The 27,527-nt window shown below is 42.9% G+C and overlaps 1 protein-coding gene and 3 gene segments (V, D, J or C); 2 read left to right on the top strand and 2 right to left on the bottom strand.

Moving 5' to 3' along the window:
• Positions 1 to 2,304: 2,304 nt before the first annotated feature.
• On the top strand, positions 2,305 to 9,507 carry LOC125904911 (Ig kappa-b4 chain C region-like). The segment is given in 3 exon segments: positions 2,305 to 2,379; positions 7,665 to 7,740; positions 8,986 to 9,507. Coding segments are annotated over 3 exon segments (471 nt in total).
• On the bottom strand, positions 4,454 to 5,363 carry LOC125904925 (immunoglobulin kappa variable 3-20-like). The segment is given in 2 exon segments: positions 4,454 to 5,089; positions 5,309 to 5,363. Coding segments are annotated over 2 exon segments (360 nt in total).
• On the bottom strand, positions 6,647 to 7,389 carry LOC125904914 (immunoglobulin kappa variable 3-20-like). The segment is given in 2 exon segments: positions 6,647 to 6,995; positions 7,103 to 7,389. Coding segments are annotated over 2 exon segments (417 nt in total).
• A 1,051-nt stretch (positions 9,508 to 10,558) lies between the features above and the next one.
• On the top strand, positions 10,559 to 18,425 carry LOC125904883 (zinc finger protein OZF-like). Of its 2 annotated transcripts, XM_049602592.1 has the most exons (3): positions 10,559 to 10,854; positions 15,334 to 16,618; positions 17,972 to 18,425. In XM_049602592.1, the coding sequence occupies exons 1-2, from the start codon at positions 10,662 to 10,664 to the stop codon at positions 16,569 to 16,571; spliced, it is 1,431 nt and encodes a 476-aa protein (XP_049458549.1). In that variant the 5' UTR covers positions 10,559 to 10,661; the 3' UTR covers positions 16,572 to 16,618; positions 17,972 to 18,425. The 2 variants fall into 2 exon arrangements, with proteins under 2 accessions (XP_049458549.1, XP_049458548.1); XM_049602591.1 differs by having other exon boundaries at positions 15,334 to 18,425.
• The last annotated feature ends 9,102 nt before the right edge of the window (positions 18,426 to 27,527 follow it).

Genomic DNA, 27,527 nt, shown 5'->3' with positions numbered 1-27,527 from the left:
GACAAGCAAGAGTGAAAACATTGAATTTCCCCTCAGGGGGATTAATAAAGGAAATAAACTTAAACTTAAACTTAACTTAAAAGACTTTGAGATTCGGTCGGGTCTATTACTGAACACCAGATCAATCTGAGTTTTTGTGGACTTACAAAGAACCTCCTCCCCTGGACTTTTTAAATGTTCAGTAAAGTTCACACTGATTTCAGGAAGTATCACCTTTTAACAAAACTCCCTATGTGACAAATTCATGGAATCACTGGTTAATTATTAAAGTCAGTGTTGTACTGATCTCAACCTAGTCTGGGGTTACAAAAGGTCATAGTAAATACCTGCTGCTACAGAATGTATGTGTACTTACATTAACTAATTAATCTTTAAGATTCATAAAGATTTAAAAACATTTCTGAGAGATCTCAGGTGGTTTCTGCTGATAATGAATATGATATTCATCATATGCAGATGATACTGTACTCTTCTTTACAGCTGCTTCTTAACAAATACTGCGTGATATTTAAGAGTCATCTGAACTTCTTTCAGGTCATTTCAAATTAAGCAGAATTGTAAGGCTCCTTCTGTTTTTGACTCACACTATCAGATTGTATTCTCACATATTAAGAGGATGGAAAAATTTTCATTCAAATAATGACAGCTTTTGTTTAGAGTTAGCAATTTGTCTTTTACCCACAGATAAGAGCTAACAGTCTGCAGGCGTCACATCTGTCCGAACCTGGAATATATGAAATAAGGTTTATAGGATATAGGAAATATGGTTTTAGAACTATTATAACACAGAATTTTTTTTAATTAATCAAAACTTCTCTTTGTGTAAAACTAAAGAAGACTATTGTTTCATTCATACGTAACTCTTCTGGTGAGGAAAACTATTTACTCACAGACTGTCATATTAATGTGAACAGCTTTGTTTAACATTAGCAGTTTGTCTTATACCCACTGATAACAGCTAACAGTCTGCAGGCATCACATTTTCCTAACGTGAAAAATAGTTTTACAGTGATTAATAACACAGGATTTTCTTAGTTCATCAAAACTTCTGTCAGTTTAAAACTATCAAAAAATATTGTTGTTTGCTTATGCGTGTGTGTGTGTGTGTGTGTGTGTGTGTGTGTGTGTGTGTGTGTGTGTGTGTGTGTGTGTGTTTGTGTCCTCAGTGAAGTGTATCAGTCTCTGCAGTAGCTTCCAGATGCAGCAGTCACTTCAGTTTCTGTTCAGTCTGACTGAGGGAGGTTTTTGTACGACGCTTTTTCACTGTGTGAACACACGCTGACTGTTGATCTCATGTACACTCTGACAGTAGTAAACTGCTGCATCTTCAGCCTGAACTCCACTGATGGTCAGAGTGAAGGCAGAGTTTGATCCACTGCCTGAAAAACGACCTGGAATCCCTGATGCTCGATTGCTAGTTGTATAAATGAGCAGTTTAGGAGGTTCTCCATCTCTCTGTTGGTACCAGTGCAAAACGCTCCCACCATAAACCTGCTGACTGACCCTACAGCTGATGGAGACGGAGCCTCCCAGAGCAGAGCTCACTGCTCCAGGCTGAGTCACTGTGACCTGACCTCTGGACTCTGAGGATACAGAGACAAAAACATCAAGCAGCGTCATGGTTTTGTGGTCTTCATTTCAGAGGGACAGATGTTGATAGAGGAGAGGAGTTTGATTCTCTGGACTTTACCTGTGAAGCAGCAGCAGAGGAGAGTCCAGATGAGGACGGAGGTCAAAGTCATGTTTTTGATGAAGAGGAGGATTTCTGTGGCTTCTGTTGTCATGAAGGACAGCTGTCAGTCATCCAGTGTTCAACTCTCAGGACTATAAACTCTCCCAGAGCACTGGAGCATGGTGCTGCTGATGCAAAGTGGCTCTCTATGGAAATGCTCTGACTGACTCCAACAGGGACTTGGATTACTCTGATGATGCTGTTTATCAATGGATCAATACATTTATCAGAGGATTGATCAGGAATGTGTCACTCATCATTTACATGTGGATTTGCTTTGAGTTTGATGAGCAAATTTATACCTGAATATCAACTTCACAGTGCGACAATTTTACTATTTAACAAAATTCCTGTTTATCAATTATCATAATCTACAATAAACATGAGTTCATAATAATCATTTATATTTGTCAGAATTGATTGGAGAGTTTTTCTGTAGAATTTTTAATTTGTTTTACCTGAAGAGAAATTATTATTGCTTGTAGATGTTAAACATTTCAGAAAACTAAATCTTAAATACATAGTCATATTTGTGAATAAGTTTCAAACATTACAAGCAGTCACTTAATAAACTGGGTAAACTGGGAATGTGTTTGGTGAGTGTGTTTGTGTCAAAGTCAGAGAGCCGTGTCTCTGTACAGTCAGAGGTTTTTGTACGACGACTCAATCAGTTTGTATCACTGTGGTGGACTTTTGGTGGAGGAACCAGACTGGATGTTAACTGTAAGTACATTTGACTCCTTTAATAACCCAAATTTTATATTTATTCTGTTTTATTTCATATCTGTAGACTGTGCTGCAATATTTTAGCTGATAAGTGGAGTTTGATATAAATGTGATGATTCTTAAATGTGTCACATAATGTCCTCAAACAGACTCAATTCTTCTTCAGTTCAATATTTTGTTTCTCTAGAATTTCAATACAAACACTTTATAAATATGAAGTTTCCACAAATGATTCTGTCAGATGGAAATAATGTGAAACTTTCAGCCCAACTACTGGGGCAAACATTCTCATAGGTTTTATTGATCTTTCTCAAACACTGACAATCTTCACACAATGCATGTCATCAAAGAATATCTTCAAAGATGGCTGTTGTTTAAACAACATGCTGTATGAGTAGGATTGATTTGTTGAGTTTAATATGTAATTCAATTGTTACGATGTTCACTTTGAACCAACAAAGCCAGCACACACCATCAAGGTCTTTTCTGTTTTAGACCAGTTATTTTTTAAGTCCTTACAATAATGTAAACCATTTTTTCAGATTAGACAGAGGCAGATTAAATGTGAACACATCAGAGGAACAAAATGCCACGTTCAACTTTTTATCTCTAGTCCTGAAACCTGTCTGTTGCTATGGTTCAGCAGTGATGCCTGTCTGTTGCCATGGTGACTGAGCTCAAAGAGGGAAGTGAAACGTTAACGACCAGTTTCATCCAATCTGAGGACGACCAATAGAACCACTAGCCTCCTCTGCTGCAGCCAACAGGGTGGAGTTTATTTTCTCTTTGTATGAACTTTATTTATATTGTCTCTGTGTCTCCTCCTCCAGTGGGTCGAGTCGTCCCCACCCTGACGGTGCTGCCCCCCTCCAGAGAGGAGCTGCAGCAGGGGAAGGCCACGCTCATGTGCCTGGCCAACAAGGGCTTCCCCTCAGACTGGAGTCTGGCCTGGAAGGTGGACGGCAGCAGCAGCAGCAGCAGCAGCTGGGAGGAGAGCAGGAGCCCCGGGGTGCTGGAGAAGGACGGCCACTACAGCTGGAGCAGCACCCTGAGGCTCCCTGCAGACCAGTGGGGGAAGGTGGGCTCTGTGACCTGTGAGGCCACCCAGGGCTCCCAGACTCCGCTCTCAGAGACACTGAGGAGAGACCAGTGTTCCCAGTCCTGACCTGACTCACTGGGACTCTGCTACTGGTTTCACTCTGCTACTGCTCTCACTCTGCACTCTGGAACTATCTCTGTCTTTCATTTCACATCTTTCAATAGCAATATTTACCAGCTTGTTGCAATGTTTCAATATTATTTCACTGTTTCCACATAATAAAGACGTGTTCATCAAATGACTTGTTTTCATCTTTATTATGATCAAAGTGTCTGAATGATTTTCTCTTCATAGTAACAGTAACTTTATTAAATCCAGAGGAAAAATAAGCTGATAAAGATCCTGTAAGTTCTCTGTGATGAATTCAGAAAGAAAGTTTCAGAATATATGATATAGGTCTATTTTTACTGAACATTTTAAGAGTTCATAAACTCAGACAAAACTCCTCATTATTGTTTGATTAGTACAAACAGTGATGGTAGTAGTATAAGTCCATCATCTGTTGTCACAATGGATATGAATGCCTTCATGACTGTAAAACTTATTCTGCTATAGTCATTACAGATTTGTCTGTAATAATAAACCTTTGGAACAAAACCCATGGTAGGAACATTTCAATGATAAATCATCCAATCAGCTCTCATTACTGAAGTGTCCACTAGAAGAAAGAACCACAAAGAGAAATAAAGAGATGACAAAAGAACAGAATTAAAATGTGACTGATTTACATACTCCATAAATAGCTTTTTGGTGTAATCTATAAAATACATATTTTTGTTGGAATGCAAAACACACAAAATGGCTCAAATATGTTGTACACATAAGTAATTGTACAACATGAAAAAAATATTGATGTCAACTGTTATTTATTTAAAAAATGAGTTCCTTAAAGATCCAATGAAAAATGGTAAGATTTAAAATATATAATATTTACATTCATACATTCATGTGTTATCATACTCTATGAATTAAATTATTATTTTATTATGAATCATTAAATCATTATTCAACAGAGTTTAGCTTTGATGTGCAGCAGAATGTTAAAAGTCTGATTAAATAAAATATATATAGTATTTTATATACAGTATATTTAGATAATAAATGTGAATTATTCTTAACTACATTTTTTGTTCTGAGTAAAACTTGTGTTGTTTTAGTTTCAGTGCAGCTGTTGAGTCAGATCAGTTCCTCTCCAGCTGAGGGAGGTTTTTGTACGACGTTGTATCACTGTGTGAACGGTGTGCTGTTACTCTGCTGACAGTAGTAAACTCCTGAATCTTCAGCCTGAACTCCTCTGATGGTCAGAGTGTAGTCAGTCCCAGATCCACTTCCACTAAAACGATCTGAAACTCCAGACTGACGAGTTGTAGCTCCATAAATCAGGAGTTTAGGAGCTTCTCCAGGTTTCTGAAGGTACCAGTGGAGATAGCCATAAACATCTGTACTGGTTTTACACCTGATGGAGACAGTTTGTCCTGGAGCAACAGACTGAGATCCAGGAGACTGAGTCAGGATGATTTCTCCTGATGAATCTGAAAACATGACAAAGAGGAGAAGGGTTATTGAGACAGATCCAGCTTGCAGAAAGATGATCAACATCCAAACAGAAGTGTCTCATTTCTTTAACATGGAGAATAGATGGAAGAAGGTAAATGCTGCTTGTTTCAGTGTTTCTCCATCAGAGCAGAACATCATTGTGGTGAACCTGGTTGCATCCTGAAGCAAAGTTTTCAGACAGAAGAGAGTCTCACCCTGAACAAGGAGCCCCAGGGTGGCCAGCAGTAGAATCAGTGACATCATCATTGTGCTGCGTGTCAGTGGCTGTGAAAGGCCTGGACAGCCACTGATCAACACTGGCCTCTTAACGGCTGGGAGCAGAGAGGCAGGACACATATGCAAACACACAGAGTCAGTCAACTGGAGCTGTCCTCAACATATCAGGCTGTTTCCTCCTCACTGCTGGGCCAGCTGACTGTTTACATCATCCTCATGGAGATTAACACAAACTCAGGTGGTTGTATTGTAATTAAGCCTTTAAATTAAACAAATCTTCAGTTTCTTATCTATATAAATGTCCTCTCAGAATAAAAAATTCATTTCATAAGAAATATTTGGCCAAGAAGGCAACATGAAAACAGCATCAGGTCACTAAATAAAACACAACATACATCGGCCAAGACAACTTCACATGCTCCACTAAAAATCCAACACAATCAGTTCAGGTGTATTCACAGGTAATTGTAATTATCATATGTTTTCTGTCTCAGTGGGTTTATGGCTCAGACCTGCATATGACGTAGACTACAATGCTGCTGTCGAGTAAAGTTAGTAACAGCAATACTGTGAATGTTGCAGTGAATGTAAAGTTTAAGCTACAGTTTATCAGTGAATATATGCTACAGCTCTTCAAGAATCAAAAACATTTTCACTTTCTCTGACTTCATTCATTTGGAGGACATCAGTAACAGAAAAAGGCATCAGATCTACAATGACAACATTACACATCCAGGAGGATTTGACGAGAAACTTTCTTATTTATGTGTCGGCAGGCACAAGTTTGTGTTGTTATTAATAATTTATTTCTTTCATCAAAAATTGTCCTCTGAGGAGAAAAATCATTTGGTGTCTGTTCAGCCATTTAAAACAACACATGTACTTTAAAACACCTGTGTCAGATGCAGTCAGGGTGTTTGAACCATCTATTCAGGTCGGGTGAGGCTGAGCTCAGGTCCTCTTCACATCTGACCTTTTATTTTTTCAGTGTAATTTATGCCTGTCAGGTTTGGGCAGGATTAACACCGGTCTGATAACGATTGGGTCCAACATTCTGGACACGTGAAAACATCCACCACATGTTTTTGGATCCAATGTTCTGCCTTCAGACAGAGACAGCTTGTTCAGAGACATGTGGAGCTTCTGTGTCTTGAGAATTTAATTCAATGTGGAGACATTTGTTTTATATCACATTGTGAATTTGGTGTGTGTGTGTGTGTGTGTGTGTGTGTGTGTGTGTGTCCTCAGTGAAGTGTATCAGTCTCTGCAGTAGCTTCCAGCTGCAGCAGTCACTTCAGTTTCTGTTCAGTCTGACCGAGGGAGGTTTTTGTACGACACTTTTTCACTGTGTGAACACATACTGACTGTTGATCTCATGAAAACTCTGACAGTAGTAAACTGCTGCATCTTCAGCCTGAACTCCACTGATGGTCAGAGTGAAGTCAGAGTTTGATCCACTGCCTGAAAAACGATCTGGAATCCCTGATGCTCGACTGCTAGTATCGTAAATGAGCAGTTTAGGAGTTTCTCCATTTCTCTGTTGGTACCAGGCCAAGTAGCTCCCACCATAAACGCTCTGACTGGTCCTACAGCTGATGGTGACGGAGCCTCCCAGAGCAGAGCTCACTGCTCCAGGCTGAGTCACTGTGACCTGACCTCTGGACTCTGAGGATACAGAGACAAAAACATCAAGCAGCGTCATGGTTTTGTGGTCTTCATTTCAGAGGGACGGATGTTGATAGAGGAGAGGAGTTTGATTCTCTGGACTTTACCTGTGAAGCAGCAGCAGAGGAGAGTCCAGATGAGGACGGAGGTCAAAGTCATGTTTTTGATGAAGAGGAGGATTTCTGTGGCTTCTGTTGTCATGAAGGACAGCTGTCAGTCATCCAGTGTTCAACTCTCAGGACTATAAACTCTCCCAGAGCACTGGAGCATGGTGCTGCTGATGCAAAGTGGCTCTCTATGGAAATGCTCTGACTGACTCCAACAGGGACTTGGATTACTCTGATGATGCTGTTTATCAATGGATCAATACATTTATCAGAGGATTGATCAGGAATGTGTCACTCATCATTTAGATGGATTTGCTTTGATGACTGCAGAAAGATTTTCTTTCACAACGTCTTCTGTCTGGTTTCATTTAATGTGAGAGGGATCAATTTTACTTTCAGACAAATTTAACAATAAAGATGTAAAAATGTGATTAATTCTGAAACATTGTGGCACTGTTTGATAACTATAATGTTAAATAGTAAATTCTTTTCAAAAGAGGAAGTGTTGTTGTTGAGTGTGTTGTGTTCAAAGTCAGAGAGCCGTGTCTCTGTGCAGTCAGAGGTTTTTGTACGACGACTCAATCAGTTTGTATCACTGTGGTTGACTTTTGGTGGAGGAACCAGACTGGATGTTGGAAGTAAGTTCAATCTTTAACAAATTTTTATTGAGTTACAGGAAACATTTTCTTTTTTGCCTCTGTTACTTGTCAAGAAAATGAAATTGGTAGTTTTACATTTTAACTTGTAATTTTTGGCCAGCTGTTGTGTATGAAACAAAGTGCACTTTGTTTTTCAAATGAAATGATAAATATAACTACCATAATAACTCAGTGGAGCAGAGAGTCATGTGTTTCAATTTTTAGATTAAAGTTGGAATTTGAGGACTTGTAGTTGAAGTTTTGTCAGACAAAGTCAGAGAGCCGTGTCTCTGTACAGTCAGAGGTTTTTGTACGACGACTCAATCAGTTTGTATCACTGTGGCGCACGTTCGGTGGAGGAACCAGACTGGATGTTGGAAGTAAGTTTCTGCACAAATATTAAATCAGTTAAGGTTTTAATTTCAGTGTCTGAATATTTGTAGTAGATATAAGTTTCCATTGGACTGATCTAAATCACTCTCATTGTTCATTTCTCCTCTTTAACCTTGAAGTTGAACTCAAAGCACTTTTACTGAACTTCTCTTTGAACATTCAGTTGAATTTGTGAAATGTGAACAACTTAAACTGTAGGAAAGATTAAAGAACAACACTCGCACTTTATACATGTTTTAAATTCAGCCTTTAAAACTGTTTTGAAGTTGAGTTGAAATGATTTCAAACCCTGAGAATGAAGCAGAAATGCTGCCAAATCTCTGATCTTGTAAAATGGCTCAAATTGTCTTTTAACCTCAGTTTGAAATAATGTTGACTCTTCTCTGATGCTATTTGTATTTTTCAATCTGTCTGATGAACAATTTCAATTTGGTGGTGAGTTATTTTTGGCTGATAATGTCCTTTAACAGTGGATCTGATTGACTTTTGTCCTGTTGAGAGTTTGGACTGTAAATATGTTTGTATAAATGTACCAGGACTTTGAACTAAAGAATATATGAGTGAAAATATATTCAGTGTTGATACTGAAGCTGTGCTTGTTTTATTTCCAGTGTAGTTTGATATCTCTCAGGTCATATGAGGACTCTTTCTGTGCTGATATGCATGAGAGGTTTCTGAAAGGGAAGTGAAACAATGTGTGAGTGAGTGAGTGACTGGTGGAGCAGAAAAAGCATCTGACAGAAACTCCTTCACGGAGAAAATCCACTCTCACACAGTAAAGGTGTCCAAGTGTCTGGTGTTTGATTGACAGCTGTGTGGTCCCTGTCCTCTAAGCTGATTGGTGTCTCCTAGGTGATGTCCGTCCCACCCTGACGGTGCTGCCCCCCTCCAGAGAGGAGCTGCAGCAGGGGAAGGCCACGCTCATGTGCCTGGCCAACAAGGGCTTCCCCTCAGACTGGAGTCTGGCCTGGAAGGTGGACGGCAGCAGCAGCAGCAGCAGCAGCAGCTGGGAGGAGAGCAGGAGCCCCGGGGTGCTGGAGAAGGACGGCCACTACAGCTGGAGCAGCACCCTGAGGCTCCCTGCAGACCAGTGGGGGAAGGTGGGCTCTGTGACCTGTGAGGCCACCCAGGGCTCCCAGACTCCGCTCTCAGAGACACTGAGGAGAGACCAGTGTTCCCAGTCCTGACCTAACTCACTGGGACTCTGCTACTGGTTTTACTCTGCTACTGTTCTCACTCTGCCAACCTCTCTTATTCTATCCATCAGTCAATGTTTCAACATTAACACTTTACTGCTTGTGTTGATGGTTTCAACATTTTAAATCAATAAAGACTTTATCACGTGTTTATCAGTCTGGTGTCTTTTGACTTCATTAATGTACTGTGCATTATATTTCAGGAACATGAGTCTGATTAAAGCACAAATTTCACAACAGAAGCAAGTCATTTTTTTCCCAGGATATCTTTAATGAAATGTTTGAAAAATGTACTCTGTCTTCATCCTGTACAGGAAATAAAGACCAGTACTGGATGAGCTGGTATATCCCTCATATACCACTTTAAGCTAATAAGTTGTTCACGCTGCTCTGGTTTGCTAGCCACCGTCGCTGCGCCCTGCACACCACCTTAATTTGGTAAAGTGTTATCTCATATATGGAAGACATGTTTTTTGTTTAAAAATCCCCAAAATTACACCATTCATCACAACCAGAAACTGTAAACTAAAAAATTAAAACAGTAATAATAATAATAATAATGATAATGATAATAATTATTAGTAGTAGTAGTGTGGTCATCATTGGTATTATTATTATTATTATTATTATTATTATATAATTAATTTTAGAAATACAAACAAAAATATTTTTTGATTTTTTTTTTAAAGAAAACAATGGTTTTCTGAGTTACTACAATTTCTAAACTTACACCATTTATCACACTCAGAAACTGTAAATTTCTAAATTATTGTTGTTATTATTATCAATTACTTACTTAAAGAAAACTATACCACTTATCTCAGCCAGGAACTGTAACATAAATAAATAAATAATAATGATTATTATTATTGAGCTTAAAATAGTGATATTTTATTAAAATTCCTTTTTTCTACATGTCAGTTACAATTTATCCAAAAAGGCTTTTTTTAACTCCAGGATTTCATCTTCAACTTTTAACTTTCAAACATCAAAGGGTTAGTTATAAAAATCTAACAGCTCATTTATGATGGAGGGAGCCTCACACCACAGCCACTCCCTCCTCTGATAGATACAGAAGTACTGAGAAATGTTTTGAAGCTTTTGTTTCCAAGTTGAAGAATGAACTAGGCTATTTGAATCATTATTTTTCCTGCGGGAGTTTTTTACAGAAAGAACGTAAAACGTCTGGACTTTTATTTTGAAGGAGAGCAGCTGAGCTGCCCCGGAAGCTCTACTCTTTCCTGTGGCTAACTTGACAGTGTTTGAACAAGATGGCGTCGAGCAGAAACGTCTGTTAGCAGAGTGTCTTTGTTGTGTTTTTAAAGTGTGAAGATGTGTAAAGTCCAAATGCTGAGAGCGTTGGTGAAGCAGCGACTAACTGCGGCTGCTGAAGAGATATTTGGGCTGTTTGAAAGAACGATAGCAGAGTACGAGGAGCAACTTTGTCGCTCAAAAGAGGAGAACGAGCGACAACGGAAACTACTGGACGCTGTTTACAACCCTCAGCTCAGGTTACACAGAGCAGGTTAGTGTCTTCTTCTTCTGTGGTTATAAACACACAGCAGGTTAGTGTCTTCTTCTGTGGTTATAAACACACAGCAGGTTAGTGTCTTCTTCTTCTGTGGTTATAAACACAGAGCAGGTTAGTGTCTTCTTCTGTGGTTATAAACACACAGCAGGTTAGTGTCTTCTTCTTCTGTGGTTATAAACACACAGCAGGTTAGTGTCTTCTTCTTCTGTGGTTATAAACACACAGCAGGTTAGTGTCTTCTTCTGTGGTTATAAACACACAGCAGGTTAGTGTCTTCTTCTTCTGTGGTTATAAACACAGAGCAGGTTAGTGTCTTCTTCTGTGGTTATAAACACAGAGCGGCCCTGCGTTCCAAACCACATACACACTATATACTTTTAGTATGTACTGCAGCTGCCCTTAAAAAGTATGTAGTGTAGTATGCAGTATGCAGACTATTGGGACACACTACATCTGCCATCACATCGCTCCCTGAACTCCGACCCTCTTGCTCACTTCCGCCGCCGTCTGTAGCGCCACATTTGAATATTTTGTTATACTTCGGAGATGCAGCAAATCTCCTCTCGTCGAGCTCGCCAGAGTCGTGCATGCATAGCATACAAAACCTTACCACAGCCAAGCCTGTGTTACTGTTTTTTGTTTTTTTAAATAGTATGGTGTTATTAATTTATTAAGTGGCAAGATGGTATTCATTTCATTTATGGAAGGATATTTATTTTCCCAGTTTCCACTATGCATGATTTTAACATGCGTCATATTAAAGACCGACTAACAATCAGTCATGACTTGTGTATTGTTTCATGTAATCCATGCTTCACTTTGTCCCAGTTTCACATCTAACCTTGAAGTCATGTCAACAGTTACACTGTTACAGCGCCCTGTCATCAGGTATTCAACACTCAGTACACAGTATATTGACTGCATTATAATGAAACACATAAGAATAGATAGATGAGTTGAGTGAAAAATATATTTATTCTGGCAAAACCATAAATCAAACTGTTTCTAAAAGGAAACATAAAAACATCAGCTATGTAAAAAACGTTTTATGAAGGAAACAAAATAAATCAACTGTGTTGATTAAAAAATTCTTAAAGCAAACTGATAAACATAAAGTAGCTGATTAATTTCTTTAAGGAAACAAATATGTGACTGTTAAATAAATAAATAGATCATACATGAAGACATTATTATAAATATTCATCATTTCTTAGCTAATGCCTCCACTATGGCCAAAAAACATTCCTCCTGCCTCTCCTCTCTCCTCTCCTCTCTCCTCCTAGCCTCTTCATACCTTTGGTCCTCCTTCTCCTGCTGCTCACGCTCTCGCATAGCCTCCTTTTCCTCCATCTCCTGTAAATAATTAAAGACATCGCCCTCCTCCCTCCCTCTCTTTCTTGGCCATGGCCTCTGGCACTCATCCTCCAGCACTGCTGGATTAGAGACAGAGGGAGGAGAGACAACAACAGTGGCCTGGCCTGCTGAACTAATGAGCAGTGGTATGGGCTGATGGATGGCTTGCTCCCCAAAGCTGCATCCATCAGCCCATACCACTTCCAGGTGGCTGCTGTTGTCTCTGCTCCCTCTGTACTGACGCCTGTCCTAGGACACTTCAGATCCTGCAAAAACAAGAGAATTCATGTTACTAAAACATTGTAAATAATAATCAAAGGCAAACACAGAGCCCTGTGACTGACCTTATACTTCTGCTTCAGGTTTTCCCACTTCTTCTTGATGCAGGCAGGCTGGACTTTCCCCTGCAGGTCATTTTCTACGACAAACATCCTAAGAGGACAGGGAACCCAGCAAGATTAAAGATGTATATTGTCACTCCGATTATACTTGTGTGTCATTATTTTGCTGGGAGACTGAAAAGACAGTGAGAAGTGTACGATGTGACATTTAAAAAGAAAACAAAACATAGTATAAAGTATATAAATAAGCAGTTACGTGTCAGTACATGAGGTATGTGATATAAAAACAAATAGCCTTGTAAAAAAGTACGAGGTATAAAGCAGTACTGTATGAGTAAGGCTGACTGATACTGATTAACTGAACTGTTACAAGGCCGTAGTGTGTGACGTGAATAATTGGCTTACATGCCTACAGTGCTCCTTTTATCACATTTCAGCACATAATAATGTTACTCACTCATATCCTTTAACGGCCGCATTTCTCTTGCCGGTGAAGAGGTCCACGTTGTCTGTCCTCCAACTAATCAGCAGCTCAGTGTGTTCATCCGACCCTAACGTTACAAATTAATTATTTTCCAGTAAGAAAAGGCAGTTAATGACCGACTAGTAACTTACTTAACAAACTAGCGAACATACTTAATATCCGAGTGCATCATCAACAACTTCATGTGAGGTGAATTGGTCTGTCTAACAGTCGTACATGTCATCATCTTAGCTTCGTGCAACAATGGTATATTAATGTTTTAATCATAAATATGAGCAGTAAAAATGCAAAATGGTACTTACACTTGAATGCGCTGTCGTCCGCTGTTACAGTCTGGCTCGGGGACTGCAACCAATAACGGGAGGGGAGACGAGGTTCCAATACAAAAGTGACATGTTTATTGAAACATAGTAAAATAAGGCGAACAATCAGTATCAGTGATCAGTAGTGTAGGCCGGTGTGGATGCATGTGTGTGAGTGTGCGAAACAAAAAGGGAAACCAGAGAGCGCAGCCGCGCTGTGGCGTCCCCCTCTGACAGCGTGGATGGAGTGAGACAAGAGTCTCAGCCAGCATGAGGATAAATGCGCTCCACCGGGCCCAGGTGTAGCTCATCTCCTGATGACAGTCCCACCTCTGCTGAACCTGGAACATAGAGCAGACCAACCAGCAACCTGCCCACACACACCCCCAACGTAGAGGGCGGGGCCAACACATCCGTCATAACGTTGCTCTTTTTTTTCTTTCTCTATGTTGTGTTGTCTGTGTTGTCTGTGTCGTGTTGTCTGTGTTGTGTTTGTCATGTTGTCTGTGTCGTGTTGTCTGTGTTGTGTTTGTCGTGTTGTCTGTGTCGTGTTTTGTCGTGTTGTCTGTGTTGTGTTTGTCGTGTTGTCTGTGTCGTGTTGTCTGTGTTGTGTTTGTCGTGTTGTCTGTGTCGTGTTTTGTCGTGTTGTCTGTGTTGTGTTTGTCGTGTTGTCTGTGTCGTGTTTTGTCGTGTTGTCTGTGTCGTGTTGTCTTCCATGTTATATGTGGGCATTGGTTGTACACGCAGCTCAGTCAGTGCGACGTAACTTCCGCTGCGCAAAGGATTGTGGGTCAGAAAAACAATGATCAGAAAACATCGGTTAATTTTTTGTTATATATTTTTAAAGGGATAGTGCACCCAAAAATGAAAATGCAGCCATTATCTACTCACCCATATGCCGAGGGAGGCTCAGGTGAAGTTTTAGAGTCCTCACATCACTTGCAGAGATCCAAGGGGAGAGGAGGTAGCAACACAACTCCACCTAATGGAGGCTGACGGCGCCCCAGATTCAAACGTCCAAAAACACATCATTGAAACCACAAAATATCTCCATACTGCTCGTCCGTAGTGATCCAAGTGTCCTGAAGCCCCGACATAAAAAGTTGTTTGGAAAAACCTCATTTGGACTCTGTTTTTAGCCTCATTGTAGCCTGTAGCTCTGACTGCCTCTCTGTGCGAGACCAGCGAAAGCACGTGAACACATGAACGCAGTGCCCATGTCTCACGGTCTCGCGTTTGAATCTGGGGCGCCGTCAGCCTCCATTAGGTGGAGTTGTGTTGCTAAAAACAGAGTTCACGTTTGTTCGTTTTTTGTTTTTTTTCTGCGACTAAGCGACCAATGAAATCCTGCCAACTAATGACCTTTGTGTGATTTTGTTTGTTATAATGTGACGTTGGTGTGTTAAAGAGTTAGTCTGGATTCAACACTCACATAATAACGAGCTGTCGTAATAATGCCTTAATTTTGATTAATTAAAAAACTAACACTGATTAATGGCGTCCCGTGGTGCCCTCTGACCTGGTGCGTCATCATGAAGGCCACATGATGGAGGCAGATGAGACGACGCTGCTCAGCCCTGCGAACAGAACAGTCACATTTAAAAAACACCCAGATGGAGCTGTTGATAGGAGCAGCATTCTCTGTGCTTTCTGCAGTCAGTAACTTTTATACCATCGGAGAACTGAAAGCCTGAAATATCACCTCAACACAAAACATTTAGCCGTGTAAGAAAATAATGAAGGAGTTAAAGCACGATAGAATGTGCCTAAAGCATCAAAAGTAAAAGTACTCATGACGCAGAGTGGCTGCTGTCACATCTGGTCGCACCAGAAGGGAATTGATCCACTGTTGTATTTTAGTTTTGGTTCCTGGCTGTTATTAGACTGCAGATCAGAGGCATGTTATGAATAATGACTAACACAGAGACGTCTTGTCCAGTCATGATTCAGGGCTTCATACTGTGTGTTTCTGTCCTTCACTGTCTCCTTACAGTCCAGCAGCTGATGATGGTTAAAGAAGAGGTTCCCCCTGAGCAGCAGGAGTGGAGCTCCAGTGTGGACCAGGAGGACCCAGAGCCCCCACACATTAAAGAGGAAGAGGAGGAACTGTGGAGCAGTCAGGAGGGAGAGCAGCTTCAAGAGCTGGAGGAGGCTGATATCACCAAGTTCACATTCACTCCTGTCCCTGTGAAGAGTGAAGATGATGAAGAGAAACCTCAGTCCTCACAGCTTCATCAAACACAAGCTGATGGAGAGGACTGGAGGAGCAGAGACCATTCTGAAGCTGAGACTGACGACAGCAACGACTGGAGGGAGACCAGAGAACCTCAGTCAGGTTTTGATGAAGTACCTGTCAGCGATATAGAATGTAATAATGAAATAGCTTCAGTTAGCTTATCTGAATGTGCGGGAAGCTTCGACCATGAAGGAGCTCTGCAGGACGACCCTGGAGTCCACATGGGGGAGAAATCCTTCAGTGGCTCAGATTGTGGTCAATCATTCACTTGGAAGGACCATTTGACTCAACACTTGGTTGTCCACACGGGGGAGAAACCATATAGTTGTTCTTTTTGTAGCAAAACATTCACACTAAGGAAAGACTTGAAGCGACACTTGGTTGTCCACACGGGGGAGAAACCATTTCATTGTTCAGTTTGTAGTAAAACATTTTCACAAAAGCAAAGTTTGGATCGACACTCGCGGCTCCACACGGGGGAGAGACCATTTAGTTGTCCATACTGTGAGAAAACATTCACTCAAACGAGCCATTTGAGACGACACTTGGCTGTTCACACGGGGGAAAAACCATTTAGTTGTCCAGTTTGCAATAAAACATTCTCAGTAAAGGAAGATTTAAGGCGACACTCAGTCGTCCACACGGGGGAGAGACCGTTTCAGTGCTTGGATTGCGGCAAAACATTCACACAAAGGGCCAATTTAAGAAAACACTTGGTCGTCCACACGGGGGAGAGACCGTTTAGCTGCTCAGTTTGTGGAAAAAAGTTCGCACAAGATTTCCATTTGAGGCGACACGCGGTCGTCCACGCAGAGGAGAAACCGTTTACTTGTAGCGTTTGTAATAAAAGTTTCACCCGGCTCTATTCCATGAACAAACACGAGTGTGTTGGTGGGGCAGAAATAAGCAAAGTTTCGGAGACGATTGGTGGGCCGGTTTTTCACGGCAGTATTGAAGTACAGAGGGAGACACTTGGCTCAACACTGATCGACTGAAAACTGTCAGAAAGACTCCAAAATAACTATTTTCAGCCAAGATGAAGGTACACTGACATTTAGATTCTCTTTGATGTGGTATTTATTCATTTTTCACTGTGCTGCACTGTGCTGTTAGATATTCATTCATTCATTTTCTGAAACCGCTTATCCTGTTAGAGTTTGTGGTAGGGCTGGGCAATATGGACAAAAATTCAAATATTGGTATTTTCCGGCTGAACGGTGATAAACGATATATATCTCTGTATTTTCCACTAAGTGGGCGACATGTTCAGCTGTAAACTGATCCACAGCTAAAGTCCCTGTTGTTTCTGCTGCATGTGTTTTTCCACAGCAGGGCAGGTAAAAGAAGTTTACCTGTTGGAGGTGAGCTGTTTGCAGAGGTGCAGTAAGAGCCTGTTGGCTGCAGCTCTTCATCATCATCATCATCATCATCATCTCACTGTGGCTGTTTCTGCTTTCACTTTCCTCCCTGCTGTGTTATTACACTTGTCTTAAAGGGATAGTGCACCCAAAAATGTAAATGCAGCCATTATCTACTCACCCATATGGCGAGGGAGGCTCAGGTGAAGTTTTAGAGTCCTCACATCACTTGCAGAGATCCAAGGGGAGAGGAGGTAGCAACACAACTCCACCTAATGGAGGCTGACGGCGCCCCAGATTCAAACGCGAGACCGTGAGACATGGGCACTGCGTTCATGTGTTCACGTGCTTTCGCTGGTCTCGCACAGAGAGGCAGTCAGAACTACAGGCTACAGTGAGGCTAAAAACAGAGTTCAAATGAGGTTTTTCCAAACAACTTTTTCTGTCGGGGCTTCAGGACACTTGGATCACTACGGACGAGCAGTATGGAGATATTTTGTGGTTTCAATGATGTGTTTTTGGACGTTTGAATCTGGGGCGCCGTCAGCCTCCATTAGGTGGAGTTGTGTTGCTACCTCCTCTCCCCTTGGATCTCTGCAAGTGATGTGAGGACTCTAAAACTTCACCTGAGCCTCCCTCGGCATATGGGTGAGTAGAGAATGGCTGAATTTACATTTTTGGGTGCACTATCCCTTTAATTGAAAGCTAATAAAGTTTCGCTAATTTGGTGATAAACACATTTAATTTTCTGGAGAGTCTTAAAAATAAAAGTCCCCCGTTAGTTTGTTATGTAAAAACTTTTATTGTGAAGCAGCAAAATAAGGAAATGTTGAGTTTTCAAGCAGTAACTTCTCACAACGTCTAACACGGCTGATAGTGAACACGAAACAGTAAAATAAATCAGAACTGTAAAGTACAAACAGGACGCAGGCGAGAAACTAAACTCCAAACCTCAGAGATTCAGTCAGAAGCTACAGACGTACTGAGAGCTGAACACAGAGACTTTTAAAGATGCCTGTCTCTCTGGTCTCCTGCAGACAGAGGGGAGGAGAGGCTCAACACACACGGCTTGTTTGAGAGACAGAAACCAGCCGATCAGGTGTTGGCTGCGGCCGGCGAGACGCCACCGCGACCTGCTTGAGTGTGGGCGGCCCAGCGTTTGGACCCTCTCCGGCAAAGGAGTAGGTGCACAGCTCGGCGTGGCACTGTGCATCTAAACTGATACTGAAACACAAATCTGTGCAGCATGGCTTGACTGGGTGTGGCTAAAAGTTCCAGAGGAAAAGGCCCACGGTTTGTACGTGTGCCACTGCGGTAACTTCATCCATCTCACAGACTGATGCAGCGCAGCTCTGCAACATCCAGACCGGAGGGATGAACACTGGTGTGTGTTACGTGACGCGACTTGATCCTATATCGATGTAAACGGTGGTGTCTAAATCTGTATCTTGCTTTAAGATATGTTGAAATGTTGTTAAAAAAAACTGTGTGTGTGTGTGTGGCGGGGGCGGTGGGTGGGGGGTGGGGGGACTTGGGTTGGGTATATCTTCTTCTTCTTCTTGTTCTAAATATCTCAGTTCCTGTTTCCTTGTTCTGATGTGTCTGACTTTATTTTCGGATGTGAGTATTTTATCTATTGTCGACACCTTTTTTCTCTCTTTAGTCTACATTTACTAAATGTTCTGTAACTGTGAAAGTAATCTGTGTAATTTATTTTTTACGATGGATTTTAAGCAGCTCAGAAGTTTTAATCGACTGATTGTTAACTAAAAGAAAATTAAACTTCTGATCCTGTAAATCCTAAGCTTCTGTCTCGGAGCAGCTTCTGTTGCAGCTTCTCTTGACGTAGACGGCCTCTGTCAAACTGTCTTCTCTGGCCAAGATGTGATGATTGCTGTCTTTGAAGGAGTGTCCCATCAGCATTTTTAAGAAATGTTCCTTATTGATCATAAATTCATTAGTAAAGAGAGAGAATCGCTCAGGGGCCACACAGCCCTGTGCTCACAGTGAGCTTGTCTGACATGTTCCTCCTGACACAGGTGAGGTAAGACAGTCCTCGAGGGTTTTACATAAGCAGCACCACTTAAATGAAAATACATAGAGATAAACTGGGGAACAAGTGTAACAGAGCAGAACATTAAATGATGGCAAAGTGGTGCAACAGCTCCCTCTGCTGGCTCAGCAGGATTGTGTGTGTGCTGGTGTGGTTTTGTTAGAAGCCATATTTAAACAGGTCAGGCCTGTTGACATCAGCGACCTGTTAAACAAGGGAGACACGGAAAGTTACGACCACACAACTAAAACATTATAGATCAGATGTAGAACACCTACACACTATGACAGGAACCAACTGACTCATTCGTCCTTGTGCTCATGAGAGCTTTAAAATCAGGCAGAGACCAGTTCACCTAGTTTCAAATCTTTCTGAAGGTTATTCCAGGTCTCATTATTCCTGGGTTTCTTTCCCAGCTCAGTCCGAGCAGCAGGAACAGACAACAAAACTAAATCCTGAGATCTCAGACTGTAGCTACAGTCAGATCTCTGTTCAATCCAAGTACAAATATAGGTGAACAAATACCAGAGACTGAGCCTACGAAAGGCCAAAGATGGCCGACCAGCCCTGGAATAAAGCATACAGTGATGAGTGAGGGTGAATCTCAGAGCACTGTGATGTGCAGTGTCTAACATGTACAAACAACGTGCAGATGCATTCATGCACCATAAATAACTATAATCCAGAACCGGTAAACACGTAGCAGCAGCCAGACTCAGAGGAGAAACAGGACTTGTTTCTGACATAAAACTTCTGTCTCAGCTTTTTAAGATCATTGAGCCAAATCCTGAGATATTTGTAACAGGTGACGACCTCTGACTTCTTTTCCTGAGCAGTAAGAACATCAGCAGTGTTCACAGGCTCCTTCCTAACGTGTGCGAAATGCATCACCACAGTTTTATCAGCATTTGAAACCAGCTTTACTCGTGAAAGCTGAATCTGGAGAATGTTAAAAAAACAGCCTGCAGTTTGGCCACAGCCTCATCACCACTTCATCTGACTGTGAGTCCAGCATGTCATCTATTTCATCCTACAATGACTGTTATTAAACTCGCTCAGTTGTTCACGTGTTCCACATGTTATACAGACTCTTTGTTTTCATGGTGTCTTAATTAGTGATGCGTGATATTGGAGTCTTTGCCGATATCTGATAACTGATATCAATATATCCACTTTGCCACCTAATTTCAGTGATCATCATCAAGTCTCCTCTGTAGTGGAATTAACATCATATACATACGTACTCTGATGGTGACGGCCGCCAGCACCTGGAGACATGAAATACTTTTTAACGTATGAAATATTTGTTCATTGTGCAAAATAAGAAAAAGAACGTTGGCAGAGTGTGATACTTCATTTTACAGCCAATATCAGCAGATACGCATGACATGCCGATATTAGGCAGTCAGAGCTACAGGCTACAATGAGGCTAAAAACAGAGTTCAAATGAGGTTTTTCCAAACCACTTCTTATGTCGGGGCTTCAGGACACTTGGATCACTACGGACGAGCAGTATGGAGATATTTTGTGGTTTCAATGATGTGTTTTTGGACGTTTGAATCTGGGGCGCCGTCAGCCTCCATTAGGTGGAGTTGTGTTGCTACCTCCTCTCCCCTTGGATCTCTGCAAGTGATGTGAGGACTCTAAAACTTCACCTGAGCCTCCCTCGGCATATGGGTGAGTAGATAATGGCTGAATTTACATTTTTGGCTGCACTATCCCTTTAGTGCACGCGCCAAAAAATATTCGACAATTTCTACAACCAGGCTTCACTTCACCGTCTGCGTCGCCAATTTCCCGTCTCCAAAACATTTGTAAGCAGAGGTCAGAGTGTCTCCCATCAAGTCTGTTTTTATACATAAAAACTTTTGCGTAGGAAGTAGCGTACGCCTCTCTTGGGCCTCGTTTTGTGCGTACGCAGTGTTTACAAATGAGACCCCGGGTTGTTACTGAACAGGCCAGAGAGATGGTGACGGCCAGAGGGAGACGTTCAGACACCACCAGCACCGTGCGACTGCGTCTCCTCTGTTGCTCCATCCTCGTTTCTTTCCTTTGTCATCATGTCGTCATGTCATCCATGACGTGAGTACCTGACATCACGGGGTCTTTATCAACGCTCTTCTTGCCATGATCTGAGTCTCCAGTGTGACGATCCCCTGACCTGACCTCTTCACTGCAGCAGGTAGGCTACCTGGTGGGCGGACTGATTGTCCTTGTTGGGAGCACCTGGGCGCGGTGAGACACGCTCTTCCCTCAGTGCATCGTTTGTTGCTTTGACACTTCACACTTCAGGCAGCACTCGTGCAGAGACACACCTGCACCACTGATCCTACTGATCATCACACCCCATCGTTACTTTCCTTTGTTTTTGGGTTTCCTGGGTTTAAAATGATTCTGTCTATGTCGATGAATGATTCATTATTTTGCCTTCAGACTGCGTCTCCATCTTTTCGTCCTGGTTGTTGAGCCAGGTCGTGACACCAGTCAGAGAGCTGTCGTCCTCAGATCGTTTGCCTGATTCAGGACGCCGTCACTAAAAGAAGGACGTCACCATGTTTAACTTGTGCAACATCTCCCACGACGATCTCTGACACTTTGATTTTGGTTGAATGCTTTTCAAAGAGTGCTCACATTTTTCTCTGCTGATCTGTATCCAGGCAAAACGCTCCACTGTCCTACACCGAGGAAGTCTACAAACAACCGAGGTGACGTCAGGATTCACTGACTCAGGGTGCTTTCCCTTTTAAACAAACTGAACTCAGTCCTCTTAAAGGGCACCAAAAAGTGGACCAACAGAACAGGGACTCAGTTCTTTTTGTGTTCATGTTGTCGGTTCATTTGAAAGAGGCTGACGCAGTTTCATCTGTTTTCTCCCAGGTCAACATCATGTGATCCAGAGGGCAAAGAGCAAAGCGAACCTGTCGCACCTCTTCTTCACAATGCACAGGTTCAGTGAACCGCACTGCGGACCTGAAGCGGACAGTTCAGTTTGCTTCAGAGGGGTCTGAGCTCTCTTGAAACGTTCACATATGCACCAAAAAATGCTGAGTCACTGCTTTGAGTCCATTTAGAGGGCTGAAATGGACCAAGTGTGAAAACACTGTAAACGGACGAACAGTCAGAGGAAAAGCCCCGGTGACACTCAGTCATCAGTTGGCAGTGTTTCTGCTTTCAGCCAGCAGGTGGAGCAGTTTGCTGTGTCTGACAAGTGTTTCCCTCCAACACATTGTCCAGAGAAGACAAGGAGCTGTGGAGTTGTGTTAGTGCAGTTGTGTGCAGTTAAGTGAGTGTTGTCTTCATGTATAAAGACCTTGGCCCTGTGAGTCTTGATACGATGCACAGACTACATTCACTCCTTCAGTCAGGGCTGGACGAAAAATCAGGTCTATCACTTAATTTGAATTCACAGTGTGGGACGATGTCTGAAAATTAAAATAGATTTTTACGTTAACTCGTCTAATTACAGTTATTATGGCTCCACTGCTGCACCTGGGCTCCCATAGTTCATAGCAGCCGACAGCCTCCCCTCTTCTGACACCCATGCAGTGGTCTCAACATGGCGGCGTGTGCTAGGCCCCGTCTCTTCAGTCTGGAACTGGTTCAATTTCGAAGCGTTTCCCATTGAACAAACTGCTGTCTGCTGTAAAGTTTGTCTTCAGTCTGTGGCGACTACGAGCAGCAGCACGACTGAGTTACTTCAGCATCTCAAACAGAAACCTGCAGCTGAGTGGAGGAGCGTACGAGCTGCGGGCAACATCAGTGGAATCGTTTCCCATAGTATGCCGTATGACGAGGCCGGGTCATGGTGGAAAAACATCACAGATGTTGTCACCTTGCACATCATGAAAGATATGGTGCCCATATATATGCCACAAAGTGTAACAGGATCGACTGCATCTGCACCTTCATCTTACCCGACCTGTAGTCGAGGGCACTGATTGTGTGTGTGTGTGTGTGTGTGTGTGTGTGGAGGGTATTAAAGCTGCAGAGTGCAAACACTGCTCTCTGTGCTTCTAATCTGCAGGCCGAGGTCTCCCCGACATGCCGCAGCCTGAAGGCAGAGTTGCACCTCCAGAAAGGCCAAAGAGTGATGCGGGTCTCATGTAGTCAGCCGTCAGAAGCAACAAACATGCAGCAACAGATGGGGAGATGTTGGGAGAGAGATGGAGTGTGTTATTAGTTACTGTTAATGCCACTTGTTTTGCTTCTGTATGTTGACAGTATCAGCATGTGATGCTCCTCGCTCAGATATCTGACTAAACTTATTTTTATTTTAAATGTGACACGAAAAACTTTACTACTTTTACAACAGTCATTTTCATCACCAGAAGCTACAAACAAATGTTCAGTAGCTCGCTGCTGAAAATGTCTCAGCCATCGACATTTTCTGGTCTTAAAATCCAGCCCAGTTGAATTTGTAATTAAACAGACCTGCGATACATTTTTTTTTTCAAGAGGCGAAAAACAGTTATGTTTGCTCTTCATTAATCCCAAAAGGAAATTTTCCTTGGAGCCACTGGGAAGAGATTTTTGAGGCACTTGAGAAAATATTTTACCAAAACCTCACAACAGATTCAAGGATAGCAACACTGGGTCTGACACCAGAGGTCCCCAACCTATACCTTTTTCCTAATTTATATCTTTTGTATTATTTCAAAATTAATACTTTAGCCTGGAGAGTGTTTGGTTTATTTTAATTTATTGTCATTTGCCTGTAAAGGCCCTGACACACCAAGCTGACGGTCGGCCGTCGACCAAAGTCGGGCCGTCGGTGAGCGTCTGTCGGCCTAGTTTTTGCAGTGTGTCCCGCATCATCAGCACTTTGGCGTCGGCAGCTTTTCAGCCGATTGAGCATGTTGAATCGGCGGCGGAGCTTGTCGGTGAGAGAGATCACTCTGATTGGCTGTTCAGGTTTTATTTCCTCGCCCCTGTAGCGAGTGAATCTGCCTGTAGTGAAACCGGGGCTAACCGGTGCTTCCTCCTCAGGCTCCACTTCACTCAGCTGCCCCACAGACCCGCTGCTTCTTCCCACTTTAACCTGAATAACAAACCGGAGCTAGCTGGGAGCGGCTAGCGGAGCGTTAGCCGCAGCATGACCGGAGGGAAGCACAGCCAGTTAGCCTCCGCTAGTCTCTGAGCTAGCCCCGGCTCTCCGTTTGGATCCAACCGGAGCACCGAGCCCTGGTTTGTTATTCAGGTTAAAGTGGGAAGAAGCAGCGGGTTTATCGGGCAGCTGAGTGAAGTGGAGCCTGCGGAGGAAACACCGGGACCGTCTGGATGTAATAGTCCGTGGAGGTGCTGCGGTGCTCGGCTGCACAGACAGGAAACCCCTCGGCTGACAGGATGTACCACTCTCTCACTCCGCTCTCTCTCACGCAGGCGCAGAACGTACGTGCTACTTGGCCGTCGGATGTAGTCCGTGTAGTGTGTTCAAATGCAACTGACACAGGGCGACGTGAGGCGACGTAGACAACGCATCAGTTGGTTTTCGTCGCCGCTAGTTCGTTGATGTCGGTTTGGTGTGTCCGCACCTTAAAACACACAGGCACAGACACATCCTCACTGTGACCTCGTCACATGTCCACATTTGGTCATGGACTTTCCACGTCCACATATGACGGCCTAGGTACCCTGGGTGTGTTGGTTGTTTTCACAGGAAATGTACAGTTTGCATACAGTCTCTTTCAAAATAAAAGCACTACGTCGGTACAACACCGTGAACTGACACTTTTTTCCTTCAACAAGAAAAAAGAACAGGGTTTAGCTTTACAATCAAACAGGACGCCAACACCTCTCTCTCGGGTGACAGTCGGTGGTTGTTGGACCCCTCCACCACCCCCTCACCTGCCGCAGTTGGACTTCAGCCACCTTAACTTTCGTCCTTGTCCCCTTGACGCTGCCAGGCTATATCGTGTATCATGCCGACGTTAAAAGACGCCTTTTTTCATTTGTTTCTGATGCTGGAAGTCACTGCCCAAACGCCAGATGTCAATGACTTCGGAGTGAGACTGAGCTCAAAAAATAGAAAAAAAACCAGCATGGAAATTCTAAAAAAATATCGTATAAGTTGCTGGAATTGAAATAAAAACAAAGTTAAAATAAATAAATAAACTTTCATCTCTGTCAATGTTCAATGTTTGATAGTCCACCATGAACATTTTCGGCGCATCTCGTCTCGTCAACAAACATAAAACACAGATTTCATCTTTTTATCATCAAGATCTATTTTTAGCTCATCATCGTCTCTTCATCATAATGGAGAAAAGGTCGTTGACTAAAAATGTTCATCATAGTTTTCGTCAACAACATTAACACTGATGTACAATTACGTTCACCTCTCAGCCCGACCTCTCATCTCCCCGCTGACACATATACGTCTTCGTCTGCTCTCGTCAGTTCAATAAGGACAGAGCGTCCTGATGGGGCAGATACTACTGGGACGGCATCGAGCAGGTTCACATACCAGTGTGCAGAGGTTCAGTTCAACCTGCTGCACTGTATCAAAGCGTAGCAATGATGGTGCCAAAGTTAAGTTTGTCCAGTGGCGTGAGAGGGAATAAATAAATGATAGAACAGCTCAGAGCTGCTTCCACATCAGATGGTTAAATGAAATCCCTCCAGTATGTTCTGGGTCTGCTCCAAGGTCCAACTCTAGCTGGATGTGCCAAGAATACCTGCACAGAGACGTGCATCTAATCACATCCCTGAGCCACTTCAATGCGGAGGAGCAGCAGTTCTGCTTTGCAGCGTCTCACCTCACCTCACCTCACCTCACCTCACCTCACCTCGGGGGCTGAGCCTGAGCACCCTGAGACAGAGACTCATTTTGGCTTCTTGAATTCTGATCTCACTCTTTTGGTCACTACCCAGAACTCATGATCACAGGTGACGGCTGAAAAGTAGACTGACCGGCACATTGAGAGCTTTGCCTTCGAACTCAGTCCACTATGACGCCTGCATCACTGTGCAGGACACAGATACATGAACATGAAACATCCACGTGTCCGTCTACCTTCAATCTTCAACTGAGTCCTCAGCTCGGTTTTAATGAATCATTAGACCTTGTAATTTGGTCGCTGCATATTGTGAAACAAACACTGCCATCTACTGGTCACCTGTCCCTGTCATGTTCGATAGTAACTTATGTTCTGAGCAACATGTCACTGAGCTCATCCAATTGTGTTTTTACCACCTCAGAAATATCGATAAAATAAGATCTACTTAAACTTTTAGAGATACAGAATCTGTTGTACCTGCTCTTATGTCCTCGCACCTTGATTATCGCAGCAGCCTTTATCCCTGTCTTAATAAATAAACTTTGCAACGACTTCAGATTGTTCAGAACTCAACCACCAAAATCAAGACGTCTGACCACATCACATCGATTTCAGCCTCTTCACATCGGCTCCCTGTTTGTTCTAGTGTTGACTTTAAACTTTTATTACTGTAAAGGTGCGGACACACCAACGCGACATCAAAGAACTAGCTCCACTTCACTCAGCTGCCCGATAAACCCGCTGCTTCTTCCCACTTTAACCTGAATAACAAACCAGGGCTCGGTGCTCCGGTTGGATCCAAACGGAGAGCCGGGGCTAGCTCAGAGACTAGCGGAGGCTAACTGGCTGTGCTTCCCTCCGGTCATGCTGCGGCTAACGCTCCGCTAGCCGCTCCCAGCTAGCTCCGGTTTGTTATTCAGGTTAAAGTGTGAAGAAGCAGCGGGTCTGTGGGGCAGCTGAGTGAAGTGGAGCCTGAGGAGGAAGCACCGGTTAGCCCCGGTTTCACTACAGGCAGATTCACTCGCTACAGGGGCGAGGAAATAAAACCTGAACAGCCAATCAGAGTGATCTCTCTCACCGACAAGCTCCACCGCCGATTCAACATGCTCAGTCGGCTGAAGAGATGCCGACGCCGATATGCTGACGGTGCGGGACACACCGCAAAAACTAGGCCGACAGACGCTCACCGACGGCCTGACTTTGGTCGACGGCTGACCGTTGGCTTGGTGTGTCAGGGCCTTTAAGGCTCCAGATCACATTTCAGACCTGTTAGTCCCTATGAACCTCTTTGTAGTTTGAGATCCTCGGGCACAGGTCCTCTGCTTGTCCCAGAGTCCAGACTGAAGGCCAAAGGGCCCCGAGGCTCTGGGTCAACCTGCCTGAGGATATAAGGCTGTCTGAGTCTGAGGCTTCGTTTAAGTCTCTCCTAAAGTCTGTAAATCATATCTGTCTGTCTTATTGCTCTCTGATTGATGTTATGTCTCATCTTCACTGTTGGCCTTCGTTACTTTGTATTTTACTAGATGACGTTTAATGACGTGTTATTTGTGTTACATGTGTTCAGTTTGACTAAACATCACTTTGTAACTGTAAATAAACACAGTTGAACAAATGAGTAAAGCTTATTATTAATAGTATTATTATTATGATATGAATGTGAAGTCCTACCTGCAGTTTTTTTCCCATAGGACGTGAATGCAGCATCTCAGGCTGCATCTCTCAATGACGTCACTGGTGGAAGAGGGAGGGCGCTCACACCGTGAA

The sequence above is a fragment of the Epinephelus fuscoguttatus genome, linkage group LG17 (genome assembly GCF_011397635.1).
Source record: "Epinephelus fuscoguttatus linkage group LG17, E.fuscoguttatus.final_Chr_v1".
NCBI lineage: Eukaryota > Metazoa > Chordata > Actinopteri > Perciformes > Serranidae > Epinephelus > Epinephelus fuscoguttatus.
The sequence above is the reverse complement of the archived record's forward strand: the minus strand, read 5'-3'. Positions and strand labels throughout refer to the sequence as shown.

What these genes read in the sequence shown, in the direction of transcription:
- LOC125904883 (XM_049602592.1), top strand. Translation starts at nt 10,662, where the DNA reads ATGTGTAAAGTCCAAATGCTGAGAGCGTTGGTGAAGCAGCGACTAACT. An exon ending in GCTCAGGTTACACAGAGCAG is followed by an intron (nt 10,855 to 15,333) that starts GTTAGTGTCTTC and finishes GTCTCCTTACAG; the next exon opens with TCCAGCAGCTGATGATGGTT.